Source organism: Panthera pardus, unplaced genomic scaffold, assembly GCF_024362965.1.
Source record: "Panthera pardus isolate Hobbes unplaced genomic scaffold, ASM2436296v1 HiC_scaffold_24, whole genome shotgun sequence".
NCBI lineage: Eukaryota > Metazoa > Chordata > Mammalia > Carnivora > Felidae > Panthera > Panthera pardus.
In genome coordinates, this window is record NW_026526810.1 from 5,777,809 (window position 1) to 5,798,729 (window position 20,921).

Genomic DNA, 20,921 nt, shown 5'->3' on the forward strand with positions numbered 1-20,921 from the left:
AATGTAAGCATGCAAAGGACTCTCAACAGCTATTTGTCATCTTTTCCAAACCAAGGACTCCGGAACCTTGGGTTCAGAGAGGTGCCTGGGGCTCGGCCCTTGGAGAACGGAGAGTCTGCTAAAACCTCTGTCGTGAAGCCAGAGCAGCTCAGCCCTTGCCTGTCGTCTGCATTGGGGTTCAGACTGAGGGAAAGTCCTCTCACTGCTTTTTCTGCGTAAAATACTGAGCAGTGTCTGGCACACAGAGCGTTGGATCTTCCTGCCGTCGCCCCATCCCTCCTCAGCAGCTCTCCTGAGGTAGACGGGTGGCGAGTTTGGTACCCACGGAACATTCCTCTGGTGTTTTCTCAGTGGAAGTACCGTGTCCCGGGGGACTGTCCGGCATGTTGCAGGAGGTTTAGGAAATCTGGCTCTCACCCACCTGATTCCGGATACTCGTCTCTCTCCCCAGTGGTTGTGTGGGAGATATACACACGGCACATCCACATTCCATCACACGTATCCAGACACCCCCCGGGGGAACAGCATGTCACCAGTTGAGACCTCAGCTCTTCCAGCCTCCCTGGGGCACAGCCCGGGTTGCAGGGCTTCATGTGGCCCTCTTGTCCCCAACACTCTGCTGAGCCCACAGCTGGCCGCCATTGCTTTATTGCCAACCTCGTGGTTTTGGTTGGTGCTTTCGGATAGCAGACTAGGTCCTGTCACCCTCCGGCTCCCGCAGGAGGTCTCCCCCTGGTCATTTTGCAGATATTACCCGTCGGATGACTTTAGCCCGCTCTTGTCTCTCCTTCCTGCACCCACACAGGGTAACTGAGGCACTTCTGACGTTCCCCACTACTTCTGACACTTGTCACCGCTGTGACATTACCAGTGCCCTCCCAATGCTCATGGTTAGGAGCCCCAGAAACTTCGTGTTGGCCCAGGGAGCAAGGATTGGTTACGTCAGTGCCCGGATAGAGGATCCCGTGTCCCAAAGTGCCACCTGAGTGGTGGGAATTTGGGTTTCCAGTGATGAATGGCAAGCGTGTTATTTTAGGAGGTGCCAGGAATAATGCCCTCTCGCCTCACCCATCGCTGTGCTGCCATGTTTCCTTCACACAACAGGAAGTGCTTTGCCAAATGAGTATTGAGTTTCTTCGTGGCCACGAAAAACCATGTAGAATGTCCAATGTAGTCTATGTTTTGTCATTTGAGTATCTATTTATTTTAGCGATTTCCTGTTTGCCACTTAGCCATGTACTTGGCCTGGGGGTCATGACCTCCTTCCTCTTCATGGCTTTTAAAGGCTTCTTTTGGTATCCTTTCCCTTTTCCCTCTGCTGAGGTACAAACGGTAGCAAAGGTATCTCTTGGGAGCTGACTACGCAGCATTACCCTGAAGCCAACTTCCAGGTGGGGTGACAGACCTCCCCTAAAATATCTCCTGTTCCTCAGAGTCAAACAGGAAGTGGGGCCGGCATGGGCACACCCCGGACCTGTTACATACGGGTCCTCCTTACTTTCAATTTCACGCTTCTTTCCTTCTCGTTTCATTTTGTTGTCGTTGTCGTCCTTGGAAGGCTCAGTTGTTTCATCTCCCAGGGCTGGGGAAATACCTTTTTGCATGAGGAAGCTCTCTGACAGTGTGAATGAGTCATGAACGTCTGTGAAGATCTGTCGCGTATTTTGTTTTTGGATCACACCTTGATGCTAGTACTTGAAAGCCCCACGTGGCCTCTCTGCGGAAATTCTTTTTGAGATTGATTTTGAGATTTTCCTCAAACGTTCCCCGCAACGTTCGCAACTAAACTTATGCGATTTAAGAAAAAGAAATATGGATAGTAAAAGTCATGTATATATGAATATATATATCGAATATATATATATATACATATATATATATCTCAAAAACAGTATAGACAATTTTTGAAACTTTTTGTAGAAGTTTGCAGGGAATAGGGGCTATCTTCAAGGACTTGATGTAAAGGACATCTGTTGACCAAAGGATTGAGCCATGGCATTGGCCTTGGCCTTGGTGGGTTGCTAGCTTGATCGTGGTTCAGACATGGGCCTGCCTGATGGCCAGCCACCGCCAGGATCTCCTAAGTCACCTGGAGCTTTCCGAAATCCTCTTGTACGAGGCTTCCTCTGCAGTCTTCTGAGACTCTTCTCAGAGTCTTCTCAGTCTAACTGAGCCACAAGTTAACCCAAGGGGGGGGGTTCAAGGCTGGTGAGATAAAGGTGTTTGAACAGATCCAATGCCCTCTGGACCATGGTAGCTACTAACTCCACTGTTTGTCCAAGAGCACAAACAAAACAAAACAAAACGGAAAAAAAAAAGCAGACAAAAACACCAAAAAAGCAACACGACACAACACAAAACAAAACAACAGTCTCTGATTTTAAAGGCCATCAATGGTCCAGAGACAGTGAACTTTTCAGGGGAGTAAGAAATAAAGTTGAACTTTATTTCTCAGTTGAACCTGCTCCAACTTTTAACCAAGATGGCAAGAGTATACATATAGGTCATCCCATTGTAAACCTGGGCCATTTCAAAATAATCCTTTTGTTTTCTGAAAGTGTATTTTACAGTTCAAGGCGGCTTTAGAGATTAACTCATTATGACAGAATATTCTAGGCTTCACTGGGTTTTGAAAAGTCAAGAAGGAGAACGTGCGAGTCCCTTTCAACTGGGCTGCCTCAGAGGCAGCCCTCGGCCCCGCATGGTGCCTTGGAAAGTGGTGCTAACATTGTACTGGTTTATTAGTGACGCTGATGCCATAGAGAACCGGGGCTGGAATATTTCTCCGGACAAATTGCACCGCATGTCATTGATCTGCTTTTACAGCCAGGCTTGACACATTCACCGTTTTCTTCCTGTTCACCCCCTTCCTTAGCCTCTGAGATTTACAGCTTTTAAAACTACAGCACTCTTTTCTGCCCCTTGCATTTAAGTTAAAAGCTGACCAGTCTGTAATATAAAACAAGGAATTGTGGTAATGAATAAGAGGTTAAAAGCTATCATGGCAACTGAAACTTGAGCAGGTTCGACTGACTGATACGGCAAAATGATGTGTTGAATTAAAACATTAAAATGCTGTGGGATTAATGGAGAAAGACAGGAACAGGAGGTCAGAAACAGTGCTAAATCAGCACATTATACGCCTGTGGGCTAGAGGAAAGCTTTACTACACATGCCTGTTGCAGAGGGAAAAAAATAGTAATTGAGTCGTCATTTTCTTCAGGTGAGGAGAAACATAGACTTTTCAATCTGAGAAGCACCTAGGAAATATATTTATTGCCGTCCTTTTCTCATGTAGAGGGATGCACAGGATTTCATTACAACAGCAACAACAAAAAAAACCACTGCCTTTGTCATTTGGATTTTTTGACTTTGAGTTTCCTTGTGCCACTGGCCTTCGTTTGTTTGTTCGTTCGCTCTATTCAACAGAGAGCCCGTCATGTACCAGATGGCCTACAAAGTGCTGAGGATTCAGTGGAAGACGGTACAGTGATGGATATAGTGCTGTCCTCAGACCCTATAAAGTTCTGGGGCGGCTGCATGTGAGCAGGCAGTGACTTGGGGGAGGGAGGGAGCAGCTCCCTGGATGGACAGAGGTCTGAGCTGGCAGCCTCTAAAGATGGCGGGTTGGCCTGACCAGGAGATTGGAGGAAGAACACTGTCCTAACACAGGCACTTCTCTTGTGTGTGAGGTCACACATGACGCCACAGGGCCAGAAATTTGCCAGTGCTCATTAATCACGTAGATGCTCTGAGTATGTGTTTTCCACATTGTTCCCAACAGACAGCAATTTTATAAGCTTTATTGCTGGGTCCGATTTATTAACAAGGGTGTCATTGGATATGTTTGGCCACAGTTTCTTGGGCTATGGTGAGTTAAACGCAAGGCTTTACAAATTATTTTTAGGTCAGTTTCCCTGATGACCTGTCAGTGTGTCTGGATCGTCGGCAACCAACCTTGTAAAATTTTAAAATACTAACATTGGTGTAATTCACCATAGGCCAAATTATTAACATTTCTGTAGATCACTGGTCAGCAAACTAGGGCCCGTGGGCCAAATCCAGATGGATACTTGTTTTCGAATAAAGTTTTATCAACTACCAGCCTTGTTCATTTGTTTACATTGTCTATTACTGCTTTCACGCTGCAAGGGGAGTTGAGTAGGTTCAGCAAAGACCACATGGCCCATAGACTTCAAATATTTACTTTCTGGCCCTTTATAGAAAAAAATAGTTTAGGTGCCTATTATTTATTACTTATTAGTTGGTGTGATAATTGAGCCAGTTCATTCTACGAGAGCCATTTAGACCATCTATCTGAAAACTGAGTTTATTTTTCAAAGAAAATTTGCATATATACTAGTAAGCTAAGCTTTCATAAATGCTCTGAAAATGTTGCCATTTGTGTAGTTGGGGAAGAAATTTAGAGGCTACAAAATGGAAGGGAAACCAATACATAACCGTCCTTGTAAAATTCTGGAATTAGACAGTGAGTCTGCAGTGTTTATAAGAATGAGAAAGAAGGGAGGAGCGGTGGATGGTATTTTAATTTGCCCAGAAAGCTGGGCTGAATTTATTCCCTAGCATTCCTGGAGGCTCCTGGTGCACTCCGCCCCTAACAGGGAGCTACGCAGATAAAGAAAGCCTGGGGAAAGAACGCCAGATTCTGGAAAGCTTCAGTAGCACCAAGAGAGAATTAAGAGACCAACTAAACATTACGGTATTTTCTCAGGGAAATACCTTTAGAAAATAGAAGACACGACCCTAATGTCCTAAATCGGAAACCCTTTAGAAAATAGAAGACACGACCTAAATGCTCCTTTCAAGGTTTTTTTTATGTTAAAAATGTCTTCGATGAAAGTATTTCAGATTTTTTTCTGTCTTAATGATTTTAGATTTCAGAGTACTTATCTTCACTTGAACCTAAAAAAAAAAAAAAAGTGTTTTGTTCACCCAATCCTAAGGAAAAAAAAAAAAAAGATATTTTGTTCACACAGTAACTTCTCTTTCTTCGGGAGGCTCAGAGAGTATTGTGATAATATCTGCAATTCGGAAAGACAAATCCTTTTTATTTTGTATTTATTTTTTTTTTGAAGTCTTTGTTGGAATTCCAGTGAGTTAACATCGAGCGTTATAGCAGTCTCACATGTCCACTACAGTAATTCAGTACTTCTGTACATCACCCAGTGTTCATCGGGATAAGATCCCTCCTTAATCCCCATCACCTCGTTCACCGATCCCCCCCCCCGCCCCACCTCTCCTCTGGTAACCATCAGTTTATTCTGTATTATTAAGGGTATATATTGATTTGTCTCTCTTTTCCTTTGCTAGTTTATTTTGTGTTTCTTAAGGTCCACATATGAGTGAAACCATATGGTATTTGACTTATTTCACTTAACATGATACTCTCTACATCCATCCATGTCGTTGCAAAAGGCAAGATTCCATTCCTCTTTATGGCTGACATATATGTGTATGTGTATATATAAACATAAATATGTATATAACATATATCACATATATAACACATATATATTATATATAACATATGTATCACATATATAACACATATATATTATATATAACATATATATCACATATATAACATATACCACACATATATAACATATACATAACATATATCACATATATATCATATCACATATATAACATATATTACATATATATAACATATATACATAACATATAATACACACACACATATATGTGTGTGTGTGTGTGTGTATATATATAACATACATATTTCACATCATCTTTATTCATCAGTTGATGGACACTTGCGTTGCTTCCATATCTTGGCTTATTATAAATAATGCTGCTACAAACATAGGTTTGCAGGTATCCCTTTGCATTAGTTTTCTTGTATTCTTTGGAAAAATCTACAGTAGTCCCATTGCTGGACCATAAGGTAGCTCTCTTTGTAACTTTTTGAGGAACATCCATAGTTTTCCACAGTGGCTGCACCAGTTTGCATAAGACAAGTCCCCTTTGTAATTTTTTTTTTCTCCTGCTTTTGCTGATAATACAGTAACTCCTTCCTGGCTTGGCGTTAATATAAATAATTCTTCCAGCCTCTGGCTAATCTCCAGAGCTTCTGATTCTACTTCAGACATGAGGATCAGCTGGAACAACGTGGGCTAAGGTTGGAACAGAGTAAAATAGAGGACAGGTTCTTGTATGGAATTCATTTCTTCTTACCCCCAGCTTTCCTCCTTTCTTCCAGAATGTGGAAATAAATGTGAAAGCCAGGTGGGTAGAAGAGAGGAAGAGGGCAATTCAGTTGCAGAAAGTTTATAGAAAGTCCTCTTTAGACGGGGTGCCTGGCTAGCTCAGTAGGTAGAGCACATGACCCTTGATCTCAGGGTTTGATTTCAGGCCCCATGTTGGGTGTGGAACCTACTTTAAAAAATTGAAAAAGTCATGTTTTTTTTATTTTTTGTAATTTTTTAAAAATGTTTATTTATTTTTGAGAGAGGCAGAATATGAGCAGGGGAGGGACAGAGACAGAGGGAGACACGGAATCCGAAGCAGCCTCTGAGCTGTCAGCACAGAGCCCGACGCGGGCCTCGAACCCACGAACCACAGGATCATGACCTGGGCTAAAGCCGGGCGCCTATCCAACTGAGCCCCCCAGACGCCTCTCCCTCCCCCTCACCCCGGCCCCAAACGTCATCTTTATATGGGAGCTAGTTGTTCACACTAGAGAGAGGGTAGATGTAAATTCATTCTTAATTCTTAAGATATCAATTTGCATAATGGGGCAGGGACCCCAAGAGGCTGGGTCATAACCCCGGTGCAGAAGGATCAGTGTTTAATTATGATTGACATGATGGTGATCTATCAATTTAATTTGTTCTTTTAAATCACTATGGAAATAAAAGTAAGTATTTGGCTAACCCCACTCATTAGCTAATTGGGCATGTAGACTGTATAGGACTCTTTTATCTAAAATAGGCGGGGCTGTCTTCACGTATGTGTTCTGTCTTCACCATCCAAAGAATGTTTCGAAATGGGGTAGGTGCAAAAGTTTCACGGGGGACAGAAAGGCCTAAAAAGTTTGTGGAGATGTGTATTCTCTAAGAAGAAACCCAGTGCCTACTTTGCACTTTGTCTGGTACGTGATTCGACATTTGTTTAATAAACTGCTCTATTCCAATGAGTTGTGCCTTGCAACAGGCAGTGTGAGAGTTTGCAGTTATTATAAACATGCTAACGCTGTTCACAGTCTTTGTAGATGACTTTTTAGAATTAACGTAAGGTTCGGTTTGGAATTACCGAAGAGAAATTTTATCGTCGCCTAATGATGTGCCATTTTTGGCCCCTAATTTGCCTCTCGTCTCCAAGTAACTTCCGGTTGTTCAAAAAACAAAGCCGCCGCTATTAACAGGAAGGTAAAATTCAAAGGATGAAAATAAATTGTCATCAGTAATGATATTAAGATGAATGTTCCATAAATAGGTTATTGCTAATTTGGACTGACGAAAGCGACCACCAGAAAAAACTCTGCCAAATTTGGGTCATTTCTCTTTCCACAAGAAAGAGCTTTATTCAATGGAAGTGCAAAAAAAAAACAAAAAAACGATGTAAAATAATGCTTTGCAAAGTACTCCTAAGCAGATGTGCAACTACTACATTGGTTAAACATTTGTGGGTATTTTTGTAGAAAAGGCTTCGTTATAAAGCACTTGACATTTCTTTCCTTCCAAGCCAAATTAATTCTCCATTTACATACTTGCTTATGAAAGACAAATATTTAGTAACCCCCATTTTCACGGTAGCAAACTTTCAAAGGTTCTTTATTGCCACAAAAAAAAGTTTTGATTCAGAGCAGAGAGGATTATTTAAAAAGACATTTTTCTCTAATGTGTCTCTGGTAGATACACTTGAATTTATTACATGCAAAAGCTCTAATTGCCATCCCTTCTCAAAACTGGAATCGCGTTTGGAAATTAGGAAATAAATTATCCACACCTATTTAATTTTAGGTACGTATCAGTATTAACATATATATTTTATTCTGTAGTCAGACCTGGTATAGAATTTTAATATTACTGATATTTTTCTCTTTACTTGGGAAGAGATTGCAAGGTTTCCAATTGATGAAACCGGCACTCATTATATATCATGTGGCTCAAAATTGTCATTGCTTTATGTGCTGGGTAAGTTTACCTATTTCGAACCATCTGCAAACATGCAAAGTCCATTCAAGATTTAGGCTAAGAATCCATCGATTTATCGTTGTGCCACGTTGTGAGAGGCAGGGATTCCTTTATACAGTCTTGAATATTCATCTCGCTCAATAACTATGGAGGGAAAATGAGAATTAACACACACGGGCGCGCACACACGTATTAGAAGTGGGAACTACCACTGCGTACCCTTCCTTCCTCGACTCGACCCTACCTTTTTCATCCACCTGTGCGTAAACAAAGCGGGTGTGGTCCAGCCAAACCCAGAGTTGTCAGTGTTAAAGCAAATAAATGGCTTAGCACCTCAGCCCTCCTTTTTGGTGTTTGTTTCTGTATATAAATGTGTTTGAGGTTTCCAGCATCGCCAGAACATTGGCTGTTGAGAGACGGAAAACATGCAATTCATAGCAGATGGGTGAAGCCTTTTCCTGGCAGTGTTGCCGAAATGGGATCAGTCAACAGCATTTCATGCTCCATTTGTCCAAGAGCAGTCCACCTGGGGAAACCCTGTGGAACCGTGCCTATTAGGAAAACACCTTAACACGTTGCTTTAAATAAAAACTCACCAGTTGGCATTTCTCGGGAAGCAAATGGTTTCTCCAGTGAGCCCTCTGCCACTTTCACTTCTTTGGTCTTTTCTCCCTTTTTTTCAACCGCGACCATTTATTTTCTTTGCTGGCGAAAGACGCCACGCAGAGAAGCCGGCTAGAGCCCTCCCCCGCAATGCTTGACCTTGGAACTTTTTTCTTCCTACTTCTTGAGCTCATGGTCTTCCGGCAGACCTCATGTGGCATAGATCTGCCTCTTTTTTCCACCTGCCATCCCCTCTGTGTTGCCTTCTCTTTGGTTTCATTACGTCTCCCCCCCTCCCCGCCCCCCTTAACCTTAGGGTGTGTTAGGCTGGGAGTGAGAATTATGAGCCAGGGAGCCCCTGTGACCTTCACCGCTCAAGAAACGCATGCCGAGAGGGAGTGGGGTTTGGGGGATGATGAAATAAAAATCGGGTGCTTTGGGAGGCCAGCAGCGGCCAGGAGGTAATCCCTTTTCGTTCTCTGGTTCCTACAACGTTTCCAGGTGTAAAGTGGATATCGCAGCGCTGCCTCTGAAGCAAGCCAACTGCTTGGAGCTGCCCCTGGAGAGCTGCCTGGGGGCCCTCCTGATGTTGATCACGCTCACTCCCTGTGCTGGAGTCTCCGTCTCTGATCTGTGCGTGTGCCCCTTAGCAGACCCCAGCGAGAGAAAGCAGATTGCCCAGCGATATGTGAGTGCTTTGCCTCGCCACCCCGCTGCTCCCCACCACCTCGGCTTTGGGGTTGAAACAAAGTCTATGAATTAAGAGAAAAAAAAAATGCATGAAAAGAGATCTTTGTCCAAAGTTTAATGGCATGTCTCATAAAACAAGACATCAGATCGAGAGGTTAATGCATTAGCGAGAAGGTGAAAGTCGATTAGGCTTTGCTGTTTTGAAAGCCGAAAATGGTGTTTTGAATTTTCAGCGTTCAGAAACTCTTCGGAGAACGTTGAAATCCACAAGGAGGCAAACTTGTTTAGCATGCCTACATATGTAAAAACGAATTTTAATAGAAGTTCATCGAAATAGCCTTTTTTTTTTTTTCTTTTTCTACCAGCCATCAGGTTGGCTATGTTACACCCACCTTTCCAGAACCTCTGAGAATCGAGTGAGAAAGTGCTTCTGTCTCATAAAGCAACGCAAAGCCCCGGACAGGCACAGAATGGTGTTCTGTACTACCCTGGATAATGATGGCAGTGTGTGATTTTTGCCTGAGTAGTTGCAATGCGCTTCCAAGTCCACTCAGCATTTTTAAATCCAATGGCTTCGTTGCTCTTCATTTATTTTCTGTACTCGGGCTTTCTAGGTGTCCTTATTTGCATTCTGTTTTTATCCCGTCTTCTTTGTAAATCAATACGTTTGTCTTATGGCCGCACATGAAAGGCATGTTTTAGAAGAACAACACGAAAATGAAGCAAAGAAGAATCCCTATTTAATGGGAATATTATTCTCAGCGTTAACTGTAGGGCCTCCAAAATCCTTCACTGTGAGGTGTATTGATTAATTGAATAATTCTTTATCTTCGGGAGTACAAAACCCAACCACACATCTTATGGTCGATGCGGACTTTGTGCCAGGTTGGCCTGTTCTAGAGGAGTTTCTACAAAATCCACTATTAATATTCTTTGATGACTTCAGTCAAGCGTATGAAAATTTGATGATAAAACTGAAAACTTTCCCCTGGACTTCCCCATGGAGAAATTACCAAACTTAACCAAATTCACAAGGAGGGTCATGTATTTATAAGGTGATTTTAGGTAAGATCATCCTGGCTGCTTTGAATAATGCTTCAGGATTTGAAGAGTACTAATGGAAAATGGGTTTTAAGAGGCTCATCAAAATAGAAATTTTTTTGTGTGTTTTCAGCTAAAGAGCTGGGCAGCGTGTTAGAGGGAAAGAAGGCCATGTCAAAAACACAAGTTCCAGACTTCTTGAGTTTTAGCTTGCGAGACTAGATCGTACTGAAGGCATTTTCACATTTAAACAGTAAAAGTATTTATTTCAAATGTTTTCATTTAGATTAAAATATTTTAAACTAGCTTAAAAACTGCAGGTTTTGTTTTGTTTTTTGGGTTTTTGTGTTGGTTTTTTTTTTCTTTAGGTTGGAAATGCACAGCAGAAACAACTTTCACAAGTGCGTAGAAATGATGTGTAGTAAGTTAGGCACACCTGAACTATTATTAAGTTACTGTTATTCTATCCTGAAATGTCTAAATAACAAGGATTTTACTATCCTCCCATAAATCCCCAAGGCCTCCTTATCACAGGTTTTTAGCAAATGATACAATGATAGCGGAAATATTATATCCAAAAGTTTTAAAGCAGCATCTTTTCAGCAACTGTATTCTGGAGGCATGCAGAGATACTTTATCCGCTTATCTCTCTCATGCACCATTTCGGAAGGATGCCGTGTACAGAGATACCGAAATATTGCTATCCATGCAATATACATAATTCTTTTTTTTTTTAGTTTTTTAAAACATTTATTCATTTTTGAGAGACAGAGAGACAGAGCATGAGTAGGGGAGGGGCAGAGAGAGAGGGAGACACAGAATCCGAAGCGGGCTCCAGGTTCTGGGCTGTCAGCAGAGCCCGACACGGGGCTCGAACTCATGGACCGTGAGATCATGTCCTGAGCCAAAGTCGGAAGCTTAACTGACTGAGCCACCCAGGCCCCCCTGCGATATGCATAATTCTTAAGGATTTTCAAGCATTGGCTCATGCAAACTGAAAAATAAAATAAGTGTGAATACAGGGTGGTACTACATGCTCAATGTTTAATTTAATGAGGTGGCTAAAACGTGAACCAGAAAACGCACTCTCTTTCCATCCCAGCTCTCTTTCCAGTAGTAATAAGTATCTGCAAAGGGTCCAAGTTGGGTCCTCTGGTATCCATAAATTTTGTACTAACGAGGTCAGAATAATGTTGCCTTTTCGAGTGATTTAAAACTTTTAATCAAGAGAAAGAAGGGGAAGAAGAGAATGAAAAATGAAAAAAAAAAAAAAGAGAGAGATGTACCACATTTTGGGATATCTGTGCCATCAGTGGGGGCGATGTTAAGAGTAGATTGTGTGTCTGTTATAATTGGTTTATTCTGAAGTCCCTTTTAATTGGTTGCTATGAATGCCTAACTGCCCCATTGACATAATGCACTTTGGAACTTTTCTAAGCTTTGCACGAGAAAGGTGATGATAAATCTAGAATGTACTTCTGTAGGACTTTATGGCATTAAATAGTATACTAGAAAGTCATTCTCATGCATAATCTACTTTGCTCCCCCTTAGTGCTTACAGAATTCCCTGAAAGATATGAAGGACGTCGGCATTTTACAAGTGAAGGTCTTAAAGGCAGTAGATCTCTTAGCAGCGGATTTCTCAGGTATAAACATTTTTAATTCATTTTCATTTTTATTTATTTCCCGCTTTGAAGTGATCCGATGACAAAGCAAAATGTCTTCATGGGGCGCCTGGGTGGCTCAGTTGGTTAAGCGTCCGGCTTCGGCTCAGGTCATGATCTCCTGGTCTCGGGAGTTCAGGCCCCGTGTCGGGCTCTGTGATGAGAGCTCAGAGCCCGGAGCCTGCTTCGGATTCTGTGTTCTGTCTCTGCCCCTCCCCCACTCATGCTATTTCTCATCAATAAATCAACTTAAAAACTAAAGAAAAAAATAATAAAACTAAATGTCTTCATGAGCGAAAGCGTATACACACAGCCATTATGCTCTTTCATATATTAAGGAGGGCACTTGCTGTGATGAGCACTGGGTGTTGTATGTAAGGGATGAATCACGGGATTCTACTCCTGAAATCAAGGTAACACTCTACGGTCCCTAACTAGAACTTAAATAAAACATTTGAAAACAAACAAACAAAAAACCCAAATAGAGTAATAGAAGAAAAAAAAAAAGATGCATTTAAGCAGGTTTTTTTTTCCACTTAATGAACCTTTTTCACAAAATCGTTTTTTTTCAAATAATTTTCTTTCTTTAAAAAAAATTTTTTTTTAATGTTTATTTTTGAGACAGAGGGAGACAGAGCACACGTGGGGGAGGGGCAGAGAGAGGGAGACACAGAATCCGAAACAGGCTCCAGGCTCCAAGCTGTCAGCACAGAGCCCGACGCGGGGCTCGAACTCACGGACCGAGAGATCATGACCTGAGCTGAAGTCAGGCACCCAACTGACTGAGCCACCCAGGTGCCCCACGAACTTGAAATTTGAGACAGAGATAGAGCAGACATGCTTTGTGCTGAGTTATGCTGAACTATGAGGAGAGTAATACAGACATTCCAATGTCTGCTCGGAGGGAGACTCTCCTCTGATTGCCAAATTAACCCATTGTGCTAGCAGTTCAGACACGATATGGCAAGTGCTATTTACCAAGAAAATTGATAAATACAAAGAATATTTTACAGCATGGTTTTCTGCGTGGACGAGGTATTGAAGGACCCATTCATCTCCTATTTTTAGAATGTGGTCTACTCTCTTCTACACAGAAAGTTCTATGTGACAGTCACCTCAACTTTTGAGACTGAGGGTGAGGAAGATCCAACTTTGGAAAAAAGAATTTTTATTTTATTTTATTTTATTTTATTTTATTTTATTTTATTTTATTATTTTTAACATTTATTTATTTTTGAGAGATAGAGACAGAGCATGAGCAGGGGAGGGGCAGCAAGAGAAGGGGATACAGAATCCAAAGCAGGCTCCAGACTCCCAGCTGTCAGCACAGAGCCCTATGCAGGGCTCGAACTCACAAGCTGTGAGATCATGGCCTGAGCCAGCTGCCCCAGAAAAAAATGATTTTAACTTTAAGCACTGTATATTACAAAAATGATGGAAAATATAAACGTAGTTGTTTTTTGTAAAGGACTTCTCCTTCCCCTCCCTCAAAAAATGAACCAATAGAAATTATTGCTGTGTAAGCCACGGAAAATAAGGTGATGTTGATCTTAAGGAAATACCCAGCGAGAAGATCCAAAAATGGTATTTTGGCCAATATGAATTAAAGAATTTGGGGGGTTAAAGATGAAATATTCAAATGACTACTTCGAACATTCATTAATTTAGTTGCAAATGTTTATAGTCTCATAATTGATTTAGAAATTTTCCTTTCTTAAGAAAGTTTAAATAAAAAACCTTTTTTTAAAATTAAAAAAAAATTTCATGTGTACTTATTATTAAGAGACAGAGAGAGACAGAGCATGAGTATGGGAGAGGCAGAGAGAGGGGGAGACACAGAATCCGAAGCAGACTCTAGGGTCTGAGCTGTCAGCACAGAGCCTGACGTGGGGCTCGAACTCACGAGCCACGAGGTCGTGACTTGAGCTGAAGTCCTACACTTAACCGAGCCACCCAGGCACCTCTATTTTTTTTTTTTTTTTTAATTTAATGTTTGTTTATATTTGAAAGAGAGAGACAGAGACAGAGACAGAGCACAAGCGGGGGAGGGGCAGAGAGAGAGGAGACACAGACTCCAAAGCAGGCTCCAGGCTCTGAGCCGTCAGCACAGAGCCCGACGTGAGAGTTCAGACTCATGAACTGTGAGATCATGACCTGAGCCGAAGTCGGACGCTTAACCAACTGAGCCATCCAGGCGCCCCAAACTTTCCTTTCTTTAAAACTTTTTCCAGTTTATGAAAACACTTAATTCACCCATTTCACATGTGCCTTTGACATTAGTAGTTTAATGATCACTACAGCACATTTAGAGTATCTACTAGTTTTCTGGAGCCGATTATTTTCGCTTCAGTCTGAATGTTTCAATATAGTACTTTTTGAATCTATGATTGCTGATGTCTCAGGAAACGTCACAAACACAAGAACTCATTCATGCCTTAGAACAACATTTTCAAAAATTCTGTCTGTAGTCGCGTGTTTTTGAATCTGTAGGAACTAACTGCAATGCATTAAAAGTTTTTCTTTAAAAAAAGTTTTTGTTTTTTTTTTTTAAAGTCTTGTTTACAACTACAGCCGTATGTGGAAACACATTTTTAAAACCTCCTTAATTTCACCCGTCCTGACAGGTACCCTTTCTGCATCCCCCCAAACTAGTATTTGTGGAGGTGTTTCAAGTCAATGTCGCTTTTCCAAACAGTATTTTGACTATTAAAGTGAATAAGAAAGGAACCTTAAAAAAAAAAAAAAAAAAAAAAAAAAAAAAAAAGCCAGGAGATAAAGCAAAACTCTCTTTTCAGAAGAATAATTTGGGGGGAAAATGTTGTCATTTTGTCATTTTCTTTATATTCAAGATTCTCGTAGATAGTTTTGCAGTGGCTGAAGACAAGTACCAGAAGATTCCAGTCACAAAAAGCAGTGGTTACAAATCCAGTCATGCTGTGTGGTTTGACTAAATGCCCTGATGTTTCACTGTCTCTGTATTATTTATGGGAAAATTATCACTCAGAATTGAAGCAAAGTTCCTTGTCATTAGCTAAACATGTCTTTAGACCACATTGATCTTTATTTTTAGAACCAGATTTCACAGTCTGTGTTCTTTATTGGCTGGCAGGCTCCTGTGTGAATCCTCTGGTCTATTCTCAACCAGGATATTGCTTTAGGGCAACAAAGTGGACCTAATGCAGAGGGTTGTAAAGCAAATTTTCTATATGAAGAAAAGAAATGGATTCAGACTGCAGGGAGGTAGCAATAGGGATGTCATTAAGACCTGCAAGAGGTTAACGTCTGTATCATATGGTGGGGACTCACACATTATCTGTTATTATTGTTACCAGTTCAATTGCTATGCGGTGAAAAATGCTGTCTGCTGGTGAATCAGAAGAGGTGTGTATACCCAAGATTGTCAGTACCAGAAACATTTAAGAAATAAGTAACCAATTATACCCCATGCCCCGCCTTTTCCAGCCTGCTGTACTTTATAAATGAGCGTTCTATGGCAGTGGCTCCGGAAACAAAGCATTCACTCCTGCAAATAAAAAAAGAAATGTATTTACTCGGAATAACCAGGGGCGTTCTCAGAGAATGGTCATTATTTTAGACAGTTTCCTACTTTTTGATCATTCTTTTTTTCTTACAAACAATACTGAATAACCACAATAACGGATGCTTTAAGTTTGTTTTACAGAAGATTCCGGGAGAACATTGATAAAGCTAACATTCAGGGAGAGATCTTGGTAGTATTGTGTATGGAGGTTATTGTCAAGAGTTTGCAGAGTACAGAGTACATGTCCTAGAAGGGCAGTGAAGGCACTTGGTAAGCCTTCTTGTCAACGGTTTGCCCAGTTTGAAGTGATCTCTGTCTTAGCAAGGAGGACTTCAAAAAAGAAAATATTAACTGCGCATTGCCACTGCGGTCAAAGTAGGATACTCTCTCTTAGTGGTTATTGGTGTTATGATTATCTAATCATAAAAAAATACAGCCTAATATAATTATAGAGTCATGAGAAGAAATTAAACTTTGGAGACATTAAATCCCCATTACTTTGCTAATATTTTAGAACATTGAAATAGTAGATGTATATATGATATACGTAATATATACACACTTTATATACACTTTGTATATATACATATATGTATATACATATGTGTGTATACTATTTACACACAAGCCTAATCACTAAAGTGAATTTCTTTCCAAATGAGAAGTAAAAATGTGCTTTTTAAATGAAGAAAAAAAGTGTACCTTTCCAAATGTGTTAGAAGATATTAATAATGTAAATTTACGTATATCACCAGTATTAAGATATTTACAAAAGATAAAGGCTTCAGTGCTCTAATGTATAAAAAAGATATTTATTAGTTTTGAATTCATGCATTCTTTTATAAATATGCCATTCTGTTGTGTGATGGAACCGATTCAATGCTCATATGTTTGAATTTATAGGTAGCTTGGTATTTTTTTTTTTTTTATGTCTGGCATTTGTTTGTATATAAGTGAGACGACGCTTAAAAAATCCGAAGTAATGTATCTTCTCTTGCAGTCGGTCCGTCTAAAATTGGCGAAAGACATTTTAATGTTCTCTACAGCCAATATTAGATGTGGATGGCCATAAGCAGTCATTCTAATAGAAGAGCCTGTCAGATATTTTTATTAAAGAGTTTGTCTCACAAACCCCTTGAGTCCAACGTAACCTAAAATTTTTAAGTAATAGGTTGTCCATTCTGATGCTATTGCTTCTGTAGTAAAGCAGGCCATAGCCTTGATTCACGAAACAGATGATAAATTGTACTTTGAGACTCAAGGTGAGGCTGGCTGTCGGTAATGCTTAATGAGACCCACATATGCCACTCAGCTGCTGCCAGTCTTAAAACTCAGCTGTTTTGAGAAGAAAGTAACCCACATTCTAATGAAGTGAGAGGAAGATTTTGTTCAGGACAGAGCTGAGAAATGATGTGTGCAACAGGTTCCCTCTATGGTAAAGCCCTCAGAGAGAACGGTGCCATAGCGTCCACTTTGCCCGGGGCTACATCAGATTCATGAGTTAATACTGTGGGGAAAAAAGCAGAGTTTATATCATGAAGGATAATAATGTAGGTGACAGACAAATAGAAGAATTGTCAAAGAACTGAATCTTTTCTCATCAGGTTTGTATTTCGGTACAAACGACAATGCTTAACCTACCTACTGAGAGAGCAACCAGTGAAAAGTGGGAAACTGTTTACTATATGTTAGCACACATAGGGAGGATTGTTCTGGAGAGCCTTATTATAATTGATAGACTATGGTGGGAAACCTGCTAGATTTTAACATTAAGGGGTTGCTTCCATGTTTCAGTATTGAAGCCATCATAACTACCGTGTACATAAAGAAAGTACCTGCCAAATTCAACACCTAGTCAATGACTCTTCTTTTATATTCTCTGAATCAAGGTGTGGGTTTCACACTTCTTCCTTCCTGTTAATTAAGCCTCCTCTTTATTCTTTACAATAATTCTTATATGTTGACATCCTTTCCCCTAGGGAATCTTCTAGCGGTAAGACTGGCTATTGTTCGGTCTCCCTCTGCTTCATTCTTCTACCCTGTTACCACTGCCAAGGTGCCCCTACCCATTAAGAATTCTGGGCATAAAATGGGGGTTGTAGAAACGTAGGAGTTTTCTTGACCTCACCAAGCCAACGGTAACAAAAGAGCATGCGGAGCAGCGTGGCAAGCCCACCTCCTTGTAGAATGACAATAAATAATGTAACAATGTAATGGAATACAGATCTCAATATCTCTCCTCTTTGCAGCACAATCCTATCTTAAGTCTTCACGTTCTTGTCATGGTAATAATCTGTCCGCCATGATGAGAACCTGGGGAGGTATCTATCAAGAGACGACGAAGGAACAGACCGGAAATACCACCTTTGCTCACATCCTAGAGTTACTTGTTCTCCGGGGACTTTTCTTGCATCCTTGCAACTTCTTTGGCACATTTTGCCCTACAAAACCCACCCATCAGAGGCAAAAAGCGTTCAAATATGTCTGGATCTTCGTGACTTCTTGGCAGTAGGGTTGTCACGTGGACCCTTTCTCTGTTGCCAGTGGTAATAAGACAACTGCCATATATATATATATATATATATATATATATATATATATATATATTTGTTATTGTGAAGTAGCTTCATTTGATAAATAAGCAGGATAGGGTCCCCAGTAGCACCTGATCCAGGAGAACAAAGATACATGTAATTCCCAAATCCCCACCTTCTTTCCAGGGAGCCCAATATAGCTTCCCAGTTGCTTTTAAAACTTGTGTCAACTAAGTCAGCTTGGTGGCAGATCTAGCGACCTTCAAGAAATATTCATTGAGTCCCTACTGTACCTCAGACACACCCTTAAGCAACTTGGTGGCTCAGCCTTTCTCAGAGTTGCCTGTAGGGGGCAGCAGGTATCATGGAAGTGAATGAGGACCTTGCTCAAAATCTTGGTGGCATTTCCAGTTCCCAGTGCCATTAGGAGGAGCTCTTGGTCTGTTGTTCCAAACACAGGGATCATCTCTCCTGCCTGGGGTAGAGTTCTCCATTCATTCAGTGAATGAGCCTTCAGAGATCGTGACTCAGGGGTTAAGTCAATCGGTGTTCAATGCAATGACTTATTAGTCAAAGATGGAACTCAGTCCCCATTTTTTTACTCTTTATTTTTATGGTAGCTGCTTTCATTCTAATCCATATCTATTATGGTGTAAAACAGACACAGAAATGGAGAACTATTTTAAATCTTGGTTCTACCACATACTGGCCTTAGGTCCCCTTCCCCGCGGATATTTTGAGGGTTAATTAAAACCTACGTGAACATGCCTGACACATATTGCATGTTCAATAAATACTATTTCCATTTTGTATTAAATCTATTCGAGTAGATTATGGTTGATGTGGAGAATTCCAAAGATTATTGTCTTAATATTTTGTTTATAATTTTCTATCAAATAATGTCAGAAATACCAGGATTTCTCATCGCACTTGGCTTTTCAACGAACACTTTGAGAAATCTAGTTACCGGTCTAAAATGTTTTTTCTTTTTGTTCTGTTTCTGCTGCCTGATAAAAGTAAAGAAAAAAAATGTGTTTCCTGGTAGGAAAATTCTTAATACTGGTTTAATACTTAAGCTACTTTGGTGCTTGCTTTCACATTTTGATAATCTGAATAATAGTTTTATCAATATAAAATACTTTTGCGGGGCTCATCAGTTTTTTTGTTACATACAAGAGCGCTATTCTGAAAAACTATTGACCAAAACACTTCATTTAGATCCCACACTGTAGAGTAGAAATATTCCAGCCATATGCTGCAATCATGACTTTTGAGTAGTTTCTATAAATTATTCCATTGACCATGAATTTTTTTGATTGTTTTTTGTTTTCTTCAAAACATGACTGCTTGTATCAGAGGAAAAGAGCCTTACAGTTACTGTTCACTGGGAGTTTTAAGTCACCTGTCCATTTTCTGGTTTGTTTTCATTGTCTGTTTGAAGTTGTATCCATAGCAATACCTCTCCTCTTAAAGATGCCCTATTTTCAAAGGGACGACTGTAATTGCAATTTCTAAAAGCCTTAACAATAGTGATTGAATGCTTTTAATTTCCTTGAGAACTATTGGATAGCTGGGCTCAAATCAAGACCAACTTTTTAAAAACACATCAAAAACTATATAAATCTGTCTTTGGCTCGCCATCTGCTTTAATAGTCTGCCAAAGAACATGGGACTCTCGTCGGCGCAGCGTTTGGAAGTATGTGTAATATTTAGCAGTGTTTAAATTAGTAGGACCTAGAGAGTGAATGAACTCAGTGCGCTTTTGGCCTGCGAATTAACAAAGGAGTCACTTGGATCTTATTAGTTGGGTTCTTAGTAATTAATGAATTTTTTCAGCAAACATACCTGCTCTATGGGAGAGGCTGTGGTAGGCTCTGGGGATGTCTCAGGGAATAGGCATTGACCCTCGCTCCCACATGAAGCGGCTAATTAAACCAGCAGGATCCACAGTTGACATTTGAACAGTAAGGGGCGGGGGTAGGAGCATTGAGAGTCCATACAGTCAAAATGGGCAAAAATTGGAATTTAACTCTTAATTTTTTAATGTTTGTTTGCTTGTTTATTTTTTGAGAGAGAACACGAAGCAGGGAGGGTCAGAGAGAGAGGGAGACAGGATCTGAAGCAGGCTCTGTGCTGAGAGCAGAGAGCCCAATGTGGGATGGGGTGGCGGGGCGGGGGTGGGGGGTGGGGGGTGGGGCTTGAACTCCCAAACCGTGAAATCACCACCTGAGCTGAAGTCGGACGCTTAAGAGACTGAGCCACCCAAGGGCATGTAACTTTTAAGTACTCATAGCCTGCTGTTGACCTGAAGCCTTTTTGATAACACAAAGAGCCGAGTAACACATACGTGTATGTTATATGTATTATATACTGTATTTTTCCAATAGAAAATGTTATTAAGAAAACCATGGAAGAGAAAATTCATTTGCGGTATGATACTGCATTATCTATTTTTTAAAAAAAAAATCCACCTAGGAGTGTACCTGCACGATTCAAACCTGTGTTGTTCACGGGTCAGTGGTAATGACAGTTGTACTCCTAAGGTCAAGAACAGGATGCGAAGGTTCATTAAAAGGACACCTGCTTGGTGTTCCTGCGATGTTTTAACAAGGATGTCAGAGATGAGTTAGCACGGCAGAGGTAAAAGGAAAGCATTTGAAAACCAGGG

The 20,921-nt window shown here is 40.7% G+C and overlaps 1 protein-coding gene across 6 annotated transcripts in view; it reads left to right on the forward strand.

Annotated features, from left to right (window-relative positions):
* Positions 1 to 20,921, forward strand: part of MCTP2 (multiple C2 and transmembrane domain containing 2) — a 237,312-nt gene that overhangs the window by 116,354 nt on the left and 100,037 nt on the right. For all 6 annotated transcript variants that reach the window (XM_019460153.2, XM_019460154.2, XM_019460150.2 and 3 more), the window contains 2 exons: positions 9,285 to 9,471; positions 12,067 to 12,160. In XM_019460153.2, the coding sequence (XP_019315698.2) occupies positions 9,285 to 9,471; positions 12,067 to 12,160 (281 nt within the window). The remainder of the gene's footprint in view (positions 1 to 9,284; positions 9,472 to 12,066; positions 12,161 to 20,921) is intronic.